Source organism: Colobus angolensis, unplaced genomic scaffold (genome assembly GCF_000951035.1).
Source record: "Colobus angolensis palliatus isolate OR3802 unplaced genomic scaffold, Cang.pa_1.0 Scaffold35, whole genome shotgun sequence".
NCBI classification, from domain to species: Eukaryota; Metazoa; Chordata; class Mammalia; order Primates; family Cercopithecidae; genus Colobus; species Colobus angolensis.
Window position 1 is genome coordinate 8,507,903 of NW_012116821.1, and position 17,270 is coordinate 8,525,172.

At 37.9% G+C, this 17,270-nt stretch overlaps 1 protein-coding gene across 1 annotated transcript in view; it reads left to right on the forward strand.

Moving 5' to 3' along the window:
- SEC63 (SEC63 homolog (S. cerevisiae)) overlaps positions 1-17,270 on the forward strand; it is a 100,159-nt gene that overhangs the window by 44,942 nt on the left and 37,947 nt on the right. The window contains 7 exon segments of the mRNA XM_011952834.1: positions 980-1,092; positions 8,586-8,647; positions 9,243-9,301; positions 10,634-10,684; positions 13,134-13,242; positions 15,361-15,455; positions 15,559-15,691. Coding sequence (XP_011808224.1) covers positions 980-1,092; positions 8,586-8,647; positions 9,243-9,301; positions 10,634-10,684; positions 13,134-13,242; positions 15,361-15,455; positions 15,559-15,691 — 622 coding nt within the window.

Genomic DNA, 17,270 nt, shown 5'->3' on the forward strand with positions numbered 1-17,270 from the left:
TACAGGCGCCCGCCATCACGCCTGGCTAGTTTTTTGTATTTTTAGTAGAGACGGGGTTTCACTGTGTTAGCCAGGACGATCTCGATCTCCTGACCTTGTGATCCACCTGCCTTGGCCTCCCAAAGTGCTGGGATTACAGGTGTGAGCCGCCGCACCCGGCCTAAAGGCATATTTTTAAGAGATATCTGTAATATTGGTTAATGCAAAGTTAAAACTGGGAGATTAATTTGTGTTAGTTGAATGATAAAAATCTTATGACCTTGTATTCATTGACACTTAAGCAGTGTGGTAAAGTCTAGGTTGGGGATCTTAGAAATAACTAATATCAGCCAGGAATGATGGCTTACACCTGTAATCCTAGCACTTTGGGAAGCTAAGGTGGGAGGATCCCTTGAGGTCAGGAGTTTGGGCAACATAGTGACACCCAGGCTCTCTATTAAAAAAAAAATTATCTGGGTTTGGTGGCAACATACCTATAGTCCTAGCTACTTGGGAGGCCAAAGTGAGATGATAGTTTGAGCCAAGAAAGTTGAGATGAGAGCCACACCCAGCTAGAGATGGGGTTTCACCATATGTTGGCCACGCTGGTCATGAACTCCTGACCTCAGGTGATCCATGCACCTCGGCCTCCAAAAGTGCTGGGATTACAGGCTGTGCCCGGCCTATTTTTTTGATATTAAATGTCAGTATTATTTTATGTAAATGTGTCATCTGTTTTCAGTTTCAAATGATCAGTGCTTAGTGTACTGTGTGGCACATAGGTGCTCAATAAAATACATATATTGGACAATATAAGTGTTTTTATTTAAAAATGGATGAAATTTATCAGAAAATATATAGGATGAAAAATGGATTTTGTCTTTCTCAAAATACTGAGTAGTTCATATTTTAAGTTCAAAATAGGATTGATTATTTCTTTACAGAATTGTGCTTATTTTTGCTAACAGAAAGCTTGTTTTCTTTTTTTTTTTTTTTTCAGGGAGCTACAGTGGCAGAAATTAAAAAACAATATCGTTTGCTGTCACTTAAATATCATCCAGATAAAGGAGGTGATGAGGTTATGTTCATGAGGATAGCAAAAGCTTATGCTGCGTAAGTATCAGGATCCATTACAGATTTTTAAGAATGGTACAGATAAACCAGGTGCAGTGGCTCATGCCTGTAATCCCAGTACTTTGGGAGGCTGAGGCAGGAGGATTGCTTGAGCCCAGGAGTTTGAGACCATCCCTGGCAACATACCAAGACCCCATCTCTACAGAAAAAAATAAAAGAATTAACCCTGTGTGGTGGTGGGTGCCTGTAGTCCTAGCTACTTGGGAGGCTGAGGTGGGAGCATTGGTTGAGCCTGGGAGGTCAAGGCTGCAGTGAGCCGTGACCGTGCCACTGCAGCCCAGCTTCGATGACACAGTAATACCCTATCTCTAAAGAAAAAAAAAAAAAAGTTTTGTGTTTTAGTAAAATAGTTGTCATATACTTTCCAAGTGCTTACTTCATGTTGATTCTACCAGGTATTTAGGGGACTACACAGCAGCACTAACGTGGTAATTTAATTTAATTAAACTTTAATTTTTGCCTTGTAAACTTGATTAAGTTAAGTGGTGAATGATAAGTTAATTGAGCTGTTTTATTAGCATCTTGATTAGAGGAGGGTGTACTTAGATCTTATCATTTCTATGTTTTTTTATTTTTTTAGGCTTGATCTGCTTCTCTTGTATTGACAATGTATAGCTTATCTCATTTAAACTATTTAAAGACAAGTTTAATTTGGACTTTTAAGTACTTCATTTTGGTGTCTTTTTCTTCTTAGAATTTCTTCACACAAGATTATTCTTAGATAATAACTACTGTACTTGTTGAGATATGGATTTTTAAGGTCTCCTTTTTTACTGCTCAGAAACTTTTTTCACAAATCTTTTCAGAACTTCCAAATATTTTTTCTTGTTGGTCTTACACCTTAGGTAAGGTGCATTGTTATTGTGAGATATATATATTCACATATACATTATATGCACACACATATGTCTGTGTATTTATAAAGTTTGAGGAACATTTGTGCACACTTTTGGGAAACAGAATAGAGTGTGTTAAAATTAGATGCAGTGATCTCTTGGGTATTAATCTTCCAAGAGATGAAACTTAACTAGGTTCTTCGGGACTCTTGATTAGTACATCCCCACACAGCTCTTACATTGAATGAAAGAGTAAAATATGAGATTGTCTGTCTTTTGAGGACTCAGTGATGTATAATTTTGTAAACTCATTTTAAACATGCAAGTAAATACAAGCATCCTTTGGAGATATTATAGGTTCAGTTCCAGTCTCCTGCAATACAGCAAATATTGCAATAAAGTGAGTCATGTAAATTTTTTTGTTTCCTACTGCATATAAGTTGTTTCTACTATACCATAGTCTATTAAGTGTGCAGTAGCCTTATGTCTTAAAAAAACAATGTACATACCTTCATTTAAAAATACTGTATTGCTAAAAAATGCTAGTAATCTGAGCCTTTGACAAATTGCATTCTTTTTGCTGTTGGGGAGTCTTGCCTTGATGTTGATGGCTGTTGACTGATAAGGATGGTGGTTACTGAAGGTTGGGCTGGCTGTGACAATTTCTTAAAATAAGACAACAGTGAAGTTGACTACATTAGTTAAATTCTTTTCACGAAAGATTTCTCTAGCATGTGATGCTATTTGATAGTATTTCATTCACAGAACTTTCTTTTTTTGTGTGATGGAGTCTTGCTCTGTTGCCCAGGCTTGAGTGCAGTGGCACAATCTTGGCTCACTACAACTTTCACCTCCTGGGTTCACGCCATTCTCCTGCCTCAGCCTCCCGAGTAACTGGGACTACAGGTGCCCGGCAACGTGCATAGCTAATTTTTTATATTTTTAGTAGAGATGGGGTTTCACTGTATTAGCCGGGATGGTCTCGATCTCCTGACCTTGTGATCCGCCCACCTCGGCCTCCCAAAGTGCTGGGAGTGTGAACCACCGCGCCTGGCGAGAACTTCTTTCAAAATTAGAGTCAATCCTCTCACATTCTGCCACTGCTTTATCAACTGAAGTTTATGTAATATTCTAAATCCTTTATTGTCATTTCGACAATGTTCATAGCATCTTCATCAGGAATAGATACCATCTTAAGAAGCTACTTTCTTTGCTCAACTATAAGAAGCAACTCATGTGTTCAAGTTTGATTGTGAGATTCCAGCAATTCAGTCGCATCTTCAGCCTCCAGTTCTTTAGTTCTCCTGCTATTTCTAGCACATATGTAGTGACTTTCTGTACTGAAGTCTTGAACTGCTCCAAGTCATCCATGAAAGTTGAAATCAACTTCTGGCTGGGTGCGGTGGCTCATGCCTGTAATCCCAGCACTTTGGGAGGCTGAGGCAGGTGGATCACCTGAGATCAGGAGTTTGAGACCAGCCTGACCAACATGGAGAAACCCCATCTCTACTAAAAATTCAAAATTAGCTGGGTGTGGTGGCGCATACCTGTAATCCCAGCTACTTGAGGCTAAGGCAGGAGACTCCTCTTGAACCCGGGAGCTGGAGGTTGTGGTGAGCTGAGATTGTGCCATTGCACTCCAGCCTGGGCAACAGAGTGAGACTCCATCTCAAAAAAAAAAAAGAAAAAAAAAAAAGAAAAGAAATAAACTTCTACCAAACTCCTCTTAATGCTGACATTTTGGACTCTTCCTGTGAATCACAAATGTCCTTAATGGCATTTAGAATAGTGAATCCTTTCCAGAAGGTTTTCAGTTTACTTTACCCAGATCTATCAGAGATATCACTCTGTTTGTAGCAGCTATAGCTTTACAAAGTGTTTGTGTTTTTTTTTTTTTTTTGAGATGGAGTCTCACTCTGTTGCTCAGGCATTGAGTGCATTGGCACAATCTTGACTCACTGCTACTTCTGCCTCCTGGATTCAAGCAATTCTCCTTCCTTAGCCTCCCAAGTAGTAGGGACTACAGGCATGCACCACTGTGCCTGGCAAACTATTGTGTTTTTAGTAGAGACAGGGTTTCATGTTGGCCAGGCTGGTCTTGAACTCCTGACCTCAGGCGATCTGCCCACCTCAGCCTCTGAAATTGCTCAGTGTAACTGTTATTATTTCTTAAATAAGACTTAAAAGTCAAAATTACTTTTTGATCTGTGTGCTGCAGGATGAATGTTGTGTTAGCAGGTGTGAAAACAACATTAAAATCCTTGTACAGCTCCATCAGAGTTCTTGAGTAACTAGGTGCATTGTCAATGAGCAGTAATCTTTTGAAAGGAATCGTTTTGTTTTTTTTGAGCAGGTCTTAACTGGGCTTAAAATATTCAGTAATCCGTGCTGTCAACACATGTACTGTCATCAAGGATTTGTTGTTCTATTTATAGAGCATGGTAGAATAGATGTAGCGTAGATCTTAAGAGCTCTAGGACTTTTGGAATGGCATCTCAGCATTGGCTTCAAGTTAAAGTCACTAGCAGCATTAGCCTCTACCAAGAGAGTCAGCCTGTCTTTTGAAGCTTTGAAGTCAGGCATTTATTTCTCTCCAGCTATGGAAGTCCTAAGTGGCGTTATTTTTCTGATATAAGGCTATTTTGTCTACACTGAAAATTTGTTGTTTAGCCACCTTCATTGTGATCTTAGCTAGATCTTCTGGATAACTTGCTGCAGCTTCCATATCAGCACTTGCTACTTCACCTTGCACTTCTGTTGTAGAGATGGTTTATTTTGGAAAATCTCGTGAACCAACATCTGCTAGCTGCTGCAGCTCCCTCACCTCTCTCAGCCTTTGTTAAGGCCTTGCTGGATTAGGCTTTGGCTTAAGGGAATGTTGTGCCTAGTTTAATCTTCTATCCAGACCACTGAAACATTCTTCAAATCAGCAACAAGGCTGTTTCACTTTCCTCTTATTTGTGTGTTCACTTTTAAGTTCCTTTAAGCACTGTTGCTCTGAATTCACAACTTGACTGTTTGGCTCAAGAGGCCTAGCTTTTGGCTTGTTTTGACTTTTGACATGCCTTCCTCACTAAGCTTAGTTATTTCTAGCTTTTGATTCAGAGTGAGAGACGTAAGTCTTTTTTTCGTTTCAACATTTAGAGGCCATTTTAGGGTTAGTGATTTGCCTAATTTGAATCTTGTTGTGTCTCAGGGAATAGGGAGGCATGAGGAGAGGGAGAGAGATGGGGGAATGGCCAGTGAGTGGAGCATTCGGAACACATGTGTATTAAGTTCTTTTTCTTCTGCAGGTGCAGTTTCTGTGGCAGCTCCCCAATGACAATAGAAATGTCAAAGATCACATATCACTATAACAGATAAAATAATAGTGAAAACGTTAGATATATTGTGAGACTTACCAAAATGTGACAGAGGGACATGAAGTGAGCACATGCTGTTGGAAAAGTGGCACTGATAGAATTGCTTGATGCAGGGTTGCCACAGATGGCAAAAAAATACACAATTATCTGCAAAATGCAATAAGAAGTTTGCTTGTAATTGGATACTAAGTTATAATAGCAAATTGTGAAAGTGGCATGTGAATGACAGAAGTTTGGGAGGTATCACCTTACTTATTTTTGTACTTAGAGGATATTGACTGTGTCCCTTCTCTCCCCTTGTTTTGTGGCTTGCTGTTTATCTGTATGGATTACTATGTGATTCTGTAATAAAGCAGTGCCATTAGGATTTCTGAAGTGCGTATTACATTTTCTGCATGGCAGTTGTCCTTGAGATTGCTGTCTTTCAGTTAGTGTCTCCTTCAAGCATTTACTCTCTTTTCACAAGTATTGGTATGCCTTGATTGCTGTCTTCAGGTAATTTAAAAAGACATTTCCAGAGGAAGTCAGATGGCCAAGATTATTTAATTAGTAGCTTTAATTTTAGTGCTTTGGTGAAATCTCCCCACCCTATCCCCTCGGTCTTCAGGTATTTTAACATTTTCAAGTTTATGATTTTGTTCTCAGATTTCTGGAAATCTGTGATGTGTGGTCACTTTTCTGAAAAATGCACAAGAATAATACAAGGCCTTTAGTTTTAACTCAGTTTTGTGATTAAACTATAGAATATTTTATGTATAAAATATCTTAAATAGTTGACTTTCTATCAGATCAATGAAAAAGTGAAATGATCGTGGAACCTAGAACCTTGAGATTATGTAACTTGCATAAATATAACTAAATTAGATAAAGGTATATATTTTACTAACTGTAAGTTCTAAGTGCTTGAGTTGAAGTTCCTATCTCATGAAAAACTCTAGCAGCCTTGGAATGCAGTTATATAGGCTTTGATGTGCAAAGTTTTTTAGAACTTGCTTAGGTTATTTGAGATCATTTCTCTCTCCTTAGTTGCCTATTATTATAAACCAGCTGGGTCTTTTTTTTTTTTTTTTTTTTTTATCAGGAGTTATGCCATTGAATTCTCTGGTTCATTATCTAGATAGAATTGAGATTTTGCTCTCAGATGTAAAACCTATCTTTAAAGCTATTTTATAGCAAGTGGGCAGCATTGTTGTCACCTTAAAGATAGGTTAATTTTTATAAAAGCATATGGTTTTTACAGATGAGCGTGTAACTTATAATAACTATGCATAGCCAACTCATGGTCACTTGTTTACAGTTTAGTGAAAGCATTCTCTAGATCAGGGTTTGTAATCTGGAGTCCCTGAAATCATATACACAATTTATTTGTCTTGGTAATGTGCATTTTTCCCAGGGCAAAGGGGTCGTAGATTTCTTTAGATTCATAAGAGAATCTATAATCATCTTCCCTGTCACCCCAAAAAAGTAAAGGGTTGTAATTATGTTTAGGAAACTACACTCATTAAATTTTCAAAAATTCTGTTAGCATCATTGATCTTGTTTAAGCTTGTTAAATGTGAATTATACTAAAATTACACAACTTTTAAGTATTCTAACTCTTAGAAGTGGTAGTATACTGAAATACTAAGTAACAAAAAATCATTTGCTTCTTAAACTGACTTTAAGTTGCTGACTTATTTTATTAGATTGAATGTTCAACGTGGTTCCATCACACAGCAGTTGTAGAAGTCAGTTTAATGAGTGAGTTAATGTAAAGAAGTCAGTTTAATGAGTGAGTTACTGTAATCATAACTCGTATGTCCATGTAGGTTGCAAAATCAGAATGTCTCTGATATGAGCTATGCTTTATTTGGCAAAATCTGGGAGTATTGTATAGAGGACAGAGCAGTTTGTTTTGCTGCCATAATCACAAAGGCAGAAGGGGACAGAGATGATTATTTTGGGCAGAAGGATCCAATTAGACAATAGTGAAAGAAACAATAGCTAAAACTCTGAGATGGATAGACAGTTGTACAGGGAATCTAGGACAAATTTTTTTCAGAAACATCCGTCAATTTTGAAAAGAAAATCTTAACACTATTCCTTATTAACTTGCAACCTGTCTAGTAATGCTCTTCATTGGCCCCTGTATTTTTCTGTGGCCTTTAATTAAATAGTGTAAGTGGAGTTACAATTAAATAAGGATTAAAGATATCAAGGCACCTGTTTGCATACATGACTAAATTGATAAATTTAAAAATATTTTCAAGTCATTGAAAACTGATGAATGTCCTTTTTGCTATTTTAAAAAGGTATTTCTGCATCGCCTATCTCAGATTGGAGTTTTGTTAAATAGAAACTACATTGACTCTTAAGTTTTGAGAAGCAGAAGTATGCTTAAAATTAGATTTGACCATATGCAAGGTCTTTTACCAATTGGTCTCCAAGAATGTCTTCCTTATTATGTTATTGGTCATTTTTGAGCATGTGTGTTGGAACGGGGAGGGTGTTCTGCCTTATATTCCTTAACTATATTGTAAATTTTTCTAAGGAATTGGGAATTTATTTTAACGCCTTTTAACGTCTTCACTGGGAACTGGAATAAAACTACTCTTGACTCAGTACCTTGAGCCATTGTCAAAGTCAGGGGTTACATTTTAGGTATCTAAAAATTACTCTTTAACTTTCACATTCCCTGGGTTAGGAAGCTGCTGTTTAGGAGAAATTTTCCTAGTTCTTCTGGCAGTTGGCTTAGGAGAAAATTATGATATTAGCACAGTGCAAATTACCTTACCCACAGCAATGGAGTTTTACATGTGGTGGTCATTTGTTTCTTTCAGAATATGGTGCTGTTGTTTTGTAGGGAAGCTACCATTATGATTTAAATTTATGTTTTTAAAAATATGTATTTATCATTATTAGTGTATAAACATGCTCACTGAAGAAATTTTGGGAAATATATGAGAGTATAAGGGGGAAAAAATTCCCTACAGTTCTCCCTGCCTTCTTGGAAAATGTAGTGGCCTTTAAAATTTGGTCTCGTTGAACTGGCTGAGCTTGAGAACCATGGGCCAATCAGAAATTAGTATCAAGATGCAGTAGTTAGCATTTTCTGTTAATGCAGCTTTCTTGCTCCTCCCTTTCCCTTTCTCCTGATTTCAGAGTGACTGTTTTTGATTCATGGAATCAGTATCTTCTAAGAAATGAGTTGGTTGGCTAATGGAGTTTGTCTACATGAGTGCTTATTTTTCAGATGTGGCTTTCTAATTTTGCAACTTTGTTCTTTTGATGCTAGTTTAACTGATGAAGAGTCCCGGAAAAATTGGGAAGAATTTGGAAATCCAGATGGGCCTCAAGGTGTGGTAAATGATGATTTTAAAATATTGGCGATATGATATATATTATAAAAATGTAAACCAGATTAAAGGAATAATATTATTTTCTTACTAAACTTATACTCATGTGGAGTTTAACATAGATAAATTGAGCTCTCATTAATTTTTGCTTTATTTTTCTTTCTGAAGACTAGTTTGAATGATATAATTTCAGTTGGTCCAGAGAGAAGAGTAATCACTATCATTTCCAATTACTAGTTGATAAAAATTTGGAGGAAAAAATCTATTTTTCTTTACTGACTTCATATTTTCTTATGTGTTCATAGTGTTTATGTAAACTCAGGACATATAAAATAATTTACGTTTTCTTGAGAGAAGGAATTTGTACTTACACAGGGTTTTGTTTTCCTTCTTGAAAAATTTGAAGTTTCAGATATAAACTATATCCCTGACCTTTTGTGTAATGGGGACCTACTAATAAGATCATCTTTCTCAAAGTTTGTTTTTGTGTTGTGGGGGAGAGTTTTGGGATATATTATAGATCCCAAATATATTTAATATATTTATTAAGACTGAAAGTAGAGATTCTTCAGAAACTCACATTTTTTCTATTTCAGCCACAAGCTTTGGAATTGCCCTGCCAGCTTGGATAGTTGACCAGAAAAATTCAATTCTGGTGAGTGCATTTAAATAAGATACATTATAATGTATTAGACAAAATTTTTGTTGTGTACAATCTGTCTTGGTAATATAAGAAGAACTGTTACAGAGAAAATACTGGTGTGCTATTTATTCATTCATTCATTCGTTCATTCATTTGAGACAGAGTCTTGCTCTATTGCCCAGGCAGGAGAGCAGTGGCGTGATCTCAGCTCACTGCAACCTCCGCCTCCCGGGTTCAAGTGATTCTCCTGCCTCAGCCCCCTGAGTGGCTGAGATTACAGGTGCCCACCACCATGCCTGGCTAATTTTTGCACTTTTTGTATAGATGGGGTTTTGCCATGCTGGCCAGGCTGGTCTCAAACTCTAACTCATGACCTCAAGTGATTTGCCTGCCTTGGCCTCCCACCACGTTGGGATTACAAGCGTGAGCACTATGCCTAATTTTAATGTATGATAAATTAAATTGTATATATTCCATATGGTATTTCAGGAGGAGGTAGGATATCAGTCTCAATCAGTGATAGTACCGCAACCCTAAAATGGCAGGAATTATCTTACTCAGGGATACATTCCTACTTCAACTTTCTTGAAAATAATTGTTTAAAGGCTGTCTTTGAGGCAATAAAAACAAAATCCACACAGTCTGTAATTTGTTTTGAAAATGACTATTAAGTTATTTTGTGGCAGATTAAAATTGGTTACCTTGAGGGGTATACAGTTGCTGCTTAAGCTTGTTTGTCATGCTTCTGCTTAGTAGGAATAGTCAAGAAGGAATAAGTTACTACCAGATTTAGGATCAAGTAATAGGAGAAAAATCAGTAGATAAAAATTGCTGGTCAACATTATGAAGTGGCTTCTTGATATTTCGCTAAAGGAACGTTTGGCCAGGGACTTCTTATCTCATTTGTTCCCAGGGCACACTACTGAGAGGTTGTGGCTATGTAAGTACCTGCCTGACTGGAAGAGAAATGTAATTTACAAAACTGTTTTACTGGTGTTATCTGTATTGTGTCAGCAAATGACAAATTAAAAGGTAATTTATTATAGTGGTTATGAACATAGGCTATAGAGCTGAACTACTTGAGTTCAAATCCTGGCTGTACAATTTACTAACTGTGTCCTAGGACAAGTTTTGTAACCGATGTGTACTGCAGGTTTTCTACCTACAAAAGGAAGGTTAATAATGGTACCTTACTCTTGGAGTTTGAGAATAAGGATTAAACAAGATAATACATGAGGAATCCTTTTAATAGTGGCTCCCCCATTGTAAGCCTCAAAATAAATTCATGGATGTTGTTTTAATTTATCTGATGAAGGCCGTAATTATTTTTGTCTTCAATTCTAGGTTTTACTTGTGTATGGATTGGCATTTATGGTTATCCTTCCAGTGGTGGTGGTAAGTTGTAGCTTTTTAAGTTAATGTTTATTTGGAAAGGAGATTGACATGTTTTGGAGTCTCCCTATAACATTTTAAATGTATGTTAGAATATTGATCCTTGAATTTAAGAAGCTTGCTGGGTGAGACAGCTCACACCTGTGATCTCAACACTGAAGCTGAGGTGGGAGGATCGCTTGAGTCTAGGTGTTTGAGGTTGCAGTGAGCCATGACCCCACCACTGTACTCCAGCCTGGACCACAGAGTGAGACTCCAACTTAAAAAAAAATTATATAACTATACTATTAAAGGTCTTCTAAAGGTGACATTACTTGAGCATGATAATGTGTATATCCTCCCAATTCAAAAGTTACCCACAACTGAGCAGGCATGGTGGCTTACTCCTGTAATCCCAGCGTATTGGGAAGCCAAGGCGAGCAGATCAGTTTAGGGCAGGAGTTTGAGACCAACATGGTGAAACCCTGTCTCTACTAAAAATACAAAATTAGTCGGACATGCTGGTTGGAACCCAGGAGGCAGAGGTAGCAGTGAGCGAAGATTGTGCCGCTATACTCCAGCCTGGGCGACAGAGCGAGACTCTGTCTCAAAGAAAAAAACAAAAATCACAAAAGTTACAATTGAGTTAACACAGATACATATATACATACGTATACATATACATATGTGTGTATGTATATATGTATAATATACATACATATGTGTATCTATGTATATATATTTTAAATACAGGGAAAACCGTCCGTTATAATTTTATTTTTGTTAGTTATTTGTTTTTAAGACAAGGTCTTGCTGTAGTAAGGTGCTGAAAACATGGCTCTCTGCAGCCTCTACCTCCTGGGTTCAAGCAAATCCTCCCATCTCAGCCTCCCAAGGAGCTAAGACCACAAGTGTGTACCGCCATGCCCCGCTAATTTTTTTATTTTTTTTGTAGAGATGGGGTCTTGTCATGTTGCCCAGGCTGGTCTTAAACTCCTGGACTCAAATGATTATCCTGCCTCGGCCTCCCAAAGTACTAGGCTTACAGGTGTGAACCACCATGCCTGGCTGACACAGATATATTTAAAGTTTAAAATGAAAGTCTTCCTGCACTACCACCCTCAACTTTGTTTATTTAGGAATCGTTGCCAAGTTTGGTGTTTTCTCTTTGAAATCTTTTTCTATGCATTCATCAACACACATTCATTTAAAAATTAACCTTTAATGAGATTTTACTGTATGTATGCATTATTCTGTTTTTTTTTGCTTAATATATTGAGGATGCAACATATAGAACAGCCTCATTTTTTAAAGCAGCTGTATAATACTATAATATGGAGATACCATTTGATTTTTTTTTTTTTTTTTTTTTTGAGATGGAGTCTCGCTCTGTCGCCCAGGCTGGAGTGCAGTGGCGCAATCTCGGCTCACTGCAAGCTCTGCCTCCTGGGTTTATGCCATTCTCCTGCCTCAGCCTCCCGAGTAGCTGGGACTACAGGCGCCCGCCATCTCGCCCGGCTAGTTTTTTGTATTTTTTAGTAGAGTCGGGGTTTCACCATGTAGGCCAGGATGGTCTCGATCTCCTGACCTCGTGATCCGCCCGTCTCGGCCTCCCATTTGATTTTTACCATTTATTACTTTTGTTACTTGTGGCCTTTCTGATCCTGGAGTTCCTTTTAGTCACATAGTGAACCTAATAATTAAGTTGTTTGTTTTGCCTTCTTCAAATGATTGTTGCAAGAATCCAATCATATTAAGTAATATGAATGAAAGTTTCATGTCACTTACAAAATTACGCCTACATTTGTTTATCAAGTATTTATTGAAGACATGCTATGTGTCAAGAACCAGCTTGGTGCTTATAGCAGTGGGTAGTTTTATCCCTTTTTGGTCTTTAAGGAATTTCTATCCAAAATGGTAAATGTTTTAATTATATATATGCAGTGACTTAGGTTAGTGTTTAGGCTTCAGACAATATAAATATTTGCTAAAGAAGTCACTTGAAATAGCAACAAAGAGGTGCTTATTGTAAGACTCAGGTATTTTTGTTGTTTTATGAATATTTAGAAGATTTGACCATAAACATATTCTGCATCAAACTTAACATTTATCAGGATTTTGTTTTGCTTTTTTTTTTTGAGACAAGAGTCTCCCTCTGTCACCTAGGATGGAGTGCAGTAGTGTGATCATGGCTACTGCAGCCCTGACCTCCTGGGCTCTAGCAATCTTCCCACCTCAGCTTCCTGAGCAGCTGGGACTAGAGGCATGTGCCACCATGCCTGGCTAATGTTTGCATTTTTCTTTTTCTTTTGTAGAGACAGGGTCTCACTATGTTGCCCAGGCTAGTCTCCAATTCCTGGGCTCAAGCAGTCCTCTCACCTCAGCCTCCCAAAGTGCTGGGATTACAGGCATGAGCCACCTCTCCCAGCCTATCATAGTTTTTATACTTTTTATAATTTTATTTGTGTTTTAGGGCTCTTGGTGGTATCGCTCAATACGCTATAGTGGAGACCAGATTCTAATACGCACAACACAGATTTATACATACTTTGTTTATAAAACCCGAAATATGGATATGAAACGTAAGTAAACTTAAGTAACTTTGCTATTAATCATATTATTTTGTGACTCATTTATGTGGGGTTTATATATATATTCCTTAACTCTGTACTGGTGAGATTTCATTGTACAGTTTTATAAATAGTTAATTTATATAATTAAAGCTAGAGAAAAATGCCAGCACCCTTTATCACATTTATTAATTTATATTTCCATTGTTCACGTTTACTCATGTATTTCATCAGAAATTTTACCATAAGCCTTATGCGTGCAAGTTTTGTAATACTAGCTAACATTTATTATTTGTTGTATGCCAGACACTGCTAGTTGCTGTACATGTCTTGACTCATTTAATTTTTGCTGTGCTCCCATTAAGTAAGTTCTGTTTTTAAGTACATCTTATAGATGAGGAAACTGAGGCACAGAAAAGTAACACACTCAAGGATACACAGTAAGTGATATCCAGGATTGAACCCAGGCAGTCTGGTTCTTGAGCCTTAAACCATTATGTCATACTGTATTAACTGTAGTAAAAATAAAAAGTCTTAGGTGTGTTGAAAGAAAACTGTTAGAATATTTCATTCCCATTTCTTATTTAAAAATTTAAGAAAAAAATTTTCACTTTCTTTGATTATATAAAGCAAACGTTGTAGTTTATCCCTGGGGTGTTGCCTTTCAGAATGATGGCTCTGCAAAAATCATAGATGCTCCTCCATCCCTCCTTAAAAAAAATGATAAAAGAATGTAAGTTTTAAATTGTGTTTCTGGGAACAAAATGGACTTTTCTGTATTTTGGATTTGGCAATTTTACTAATTAGTAATGAGAGAGACTTATGATCATATATGACTGTGTGTGAACAGATCTTACATTTCTGAATGAGTTAATACTACTTTGCCTTACCGAAAATATTACCCTTCCTAAAGCTGGATTGAAATGTTAATACAGAAACTTACTCCCTTATGAAAATGTTTCATGTTTATAATTTTAAGTGTGCTTTTTACCTCAATCATTTTGATTTCTGTTTCTTTTCTGAGGGTAGTATCCTTACACAGCTTTGTCAGGAAACATTGTTTAGCTGGTGGATTTCTTTACACATTCTAGGTTATTTTAGCTGTTTTAGGAACAATTGTTATTAAGTAAATATTTGAGGGTAGTAATAGTAATAGCTCACACAAGTACTATGCTTGCTGTGTGTCAGGCACATATGAAGAAGCTGAGATACACAGATATGAAGAATATTATCCTAGGTCATTTAACTAGGAAGTGACAAAATACCAAAATCTGTGCACTTAACTTCTATACTGTCCTGCCTTTTGTGAGTACATTACATGAATTTTTTTTTTCTCCGAGACAAAGTTTCTCTCGTCTTCCAGGCTGGGGTACAGTGGCGCAATCTGAGCTCACCACAACATCCGCCTCCTAGGTGGATTTCTCCTGCCTCAGCCTCCCAAGTAGTTGGGATTACAGGCGTGCACCACTATTGCCTGGTTAAGTTTTGTATTTTTAGTAGAGATGGGGTTTCACCATGTTGGCCAGCTTGGTCTCGAACTGGCTGGTCTCGAATTCCTGACTTCGTGATTCGCCTGCCTCGGCCTCCTAGAGTGCTGGGAGGCATATAGGCATGAGCCACCACCGGCCTGTGGGTTTTTATCATGTGTATTTCCATAAAATCCTCTCGGGTTCCATAATAAAATTTTTTGGAAAATGACAGTGCATATTAGTTTATACAAGGCCTTGAGAAGTCATGTAGTAAAGAAACTTTTAACTTGTTTACATTATTTTCAGCTTTATTTAACCATAGGGCCCCCTTTTTTCAAGTAAGTTATGAATACCACACAGAATACTAATGTTCTATAGAAAGTTTCTGTGGAACTTTCAGTGATTTTAATGCCTCTGGTTGCTTTGGTGTGCTTTATTTGATCTATACTTCTGTTCACTTGTGGTGGTTGATACTGTGTACATTTTAAAAAGCGAGATGTTACTTTTTTTAATGGAAGAAATGAATACTTGTCAGAGTTCAGATAATTTTTAGCATTGTGCATGTTTAGAAAAGTGCTTCACTTTCAAGTGAATTAAGTATCTCAGGAGGGGGAATTAATAAATGAGCATATTTATTTACCTTCATATTTTGTTTTCTTAGGTCTTATCATGGTTTTGGCTGGAGCTTCTGAATTTGATCCTCAGTATAATAAAGATGCCACAAGCAGACCAACGGATAATATTCTAATACCACAGGTTAGGCTAATTTCCCAAATCCCCCGATGAGCAGTTAAATATTAAAGTGAATACTTTTTTTAAAAAAAACTGTGTTTTTGAATAATTATTTTATTTATTCTAGCTAATCAGAGAAATTGGCAGCATTAATTTAAAGAAGAATGAGCCTCCACTTACCTGCCCATATAGCCTGAAGGCCAGAGTTCTTTTACTGTCTCATCTTGCTAGAATGAAAATTCCTGAGACCCTTGAAGAAGGTATTTGTGATTCTGGTATCTACAGTTTTAGTGGAATGAAAGCAGCAGATTTAATTAGACTTCATGGTGTGTATTAGTTTGTACTCCATTGCTCTAAAGAAATACCTGAGACTGGGTAATATATAAACAAAAGAGGTTTAATTGACTCATTGTTCTGCAGGCTGTACAGGAAGCGTGGCTGGGGAGGCCTCAGGGAACTTCTATTCATGGCAGAAGGCAAAGCCAGAGCAGGCACAGGCAGAGCAGACGTCTTCACATGGCCAGAGCAGGAGGAAGAGAGAGTTGGGGAAGGTGGCACACATTTTTAAACAACCAGGTCTTGTGAGAACTGGATCTTGAGAACAGCACCAAAGGGAGAACTCCGCCCCCCGATCCAGTCACCTCCCACCAGGCGCCACCTCCAGCATTGGGGATTAGCATTCAATGTGAGATTTGGGTGGGGACACAGACCCAAACCATAGCATGGTGGTGCAATGTTTTTTGTTGCTGTTCTTTTTTGGGCAAATAATTGCTCAAGGACTTTTTAAAAAAGAAGTGTATATGCTACATAATTACTTCACAAATGGTTTGAAGATCTAAGTAAGTCAGATATTTTGGCAGGTGTTAAAATTTAGTGTTTCAAGGTGAGAGAATGCTCTGTATGAGAAATGTTTAGTTAGTTGCAGATCATACAAAAGTTCCTAATGATTTTTTTTTTAAACGACTCTGTAAGTTTTTGGAGGGAGCAAAATGGATTTCACAACAACCGACACCTCCCACCGCAGCATCTGCAAGCTTCCACCAACAGTGGTTACTAATAATGTCTGTTTTATGGTTATTTAAAACTAAATAAGTACTTGAAGCCATGTATTTTGCTTAAAAGAAAAGTAGTTGATTGAGGCAGCATTGTTTCCAGGGATGTCATTATCTCTTTTTCACCAACATTATTTGAATTACAGTTTTAAAAGACAGTTATTATCTCTAGGAAATAAATGTTCTTTTTGAATGATATCCTACCATCCCCCACCTCCTTTAAGGCAGTAATACAATTAAATGCTTCTGAAAACAAGGCCATGTGATACTTAGTGATTTGTTTTTCTGAGACCACCAGAGCGAGCGCAAAAGAACCAGCGGATAGGCAAGTGTAGGAGCAAAACTGCAAGTTTATTTTGGTCACCTAAGGTGTGGGGAAGAGGTCTGTCGGCCTCCGGCAAAGAAGGCCGGCAGAGTCCCCCGGTGGGGCTCTCGGTCGGAATTCCTGCTGTCCCGACATCCCAACAGGAGTGAGAGACTCAGGAAGGCCGCGTGGCTCACTGGCCGAGAGTGGCTTTTCTAGGAGTGGGAGGGCACTAGGCGGGGCACGGGCGTGTCAGGGGGCGTTCCGCAGGTGCGACCAGGTAAATCTTGGTCTCTTTGGATTGACGTCACCTGGCGCATGCCCGGTTGGTCTGCACCCTCCCTGGGCGCCGGCTGCATTTTCGCGCGCACGGGAAAAGCTGGTGAAGAAGAACCCGGAAGTGCGCCATCCTGCCTCCGTTCGTCCAAACAGTCCAACCTTTTATTGATAATAGTGATAAAGGGGTGCCGTGGTCTGTCTGGC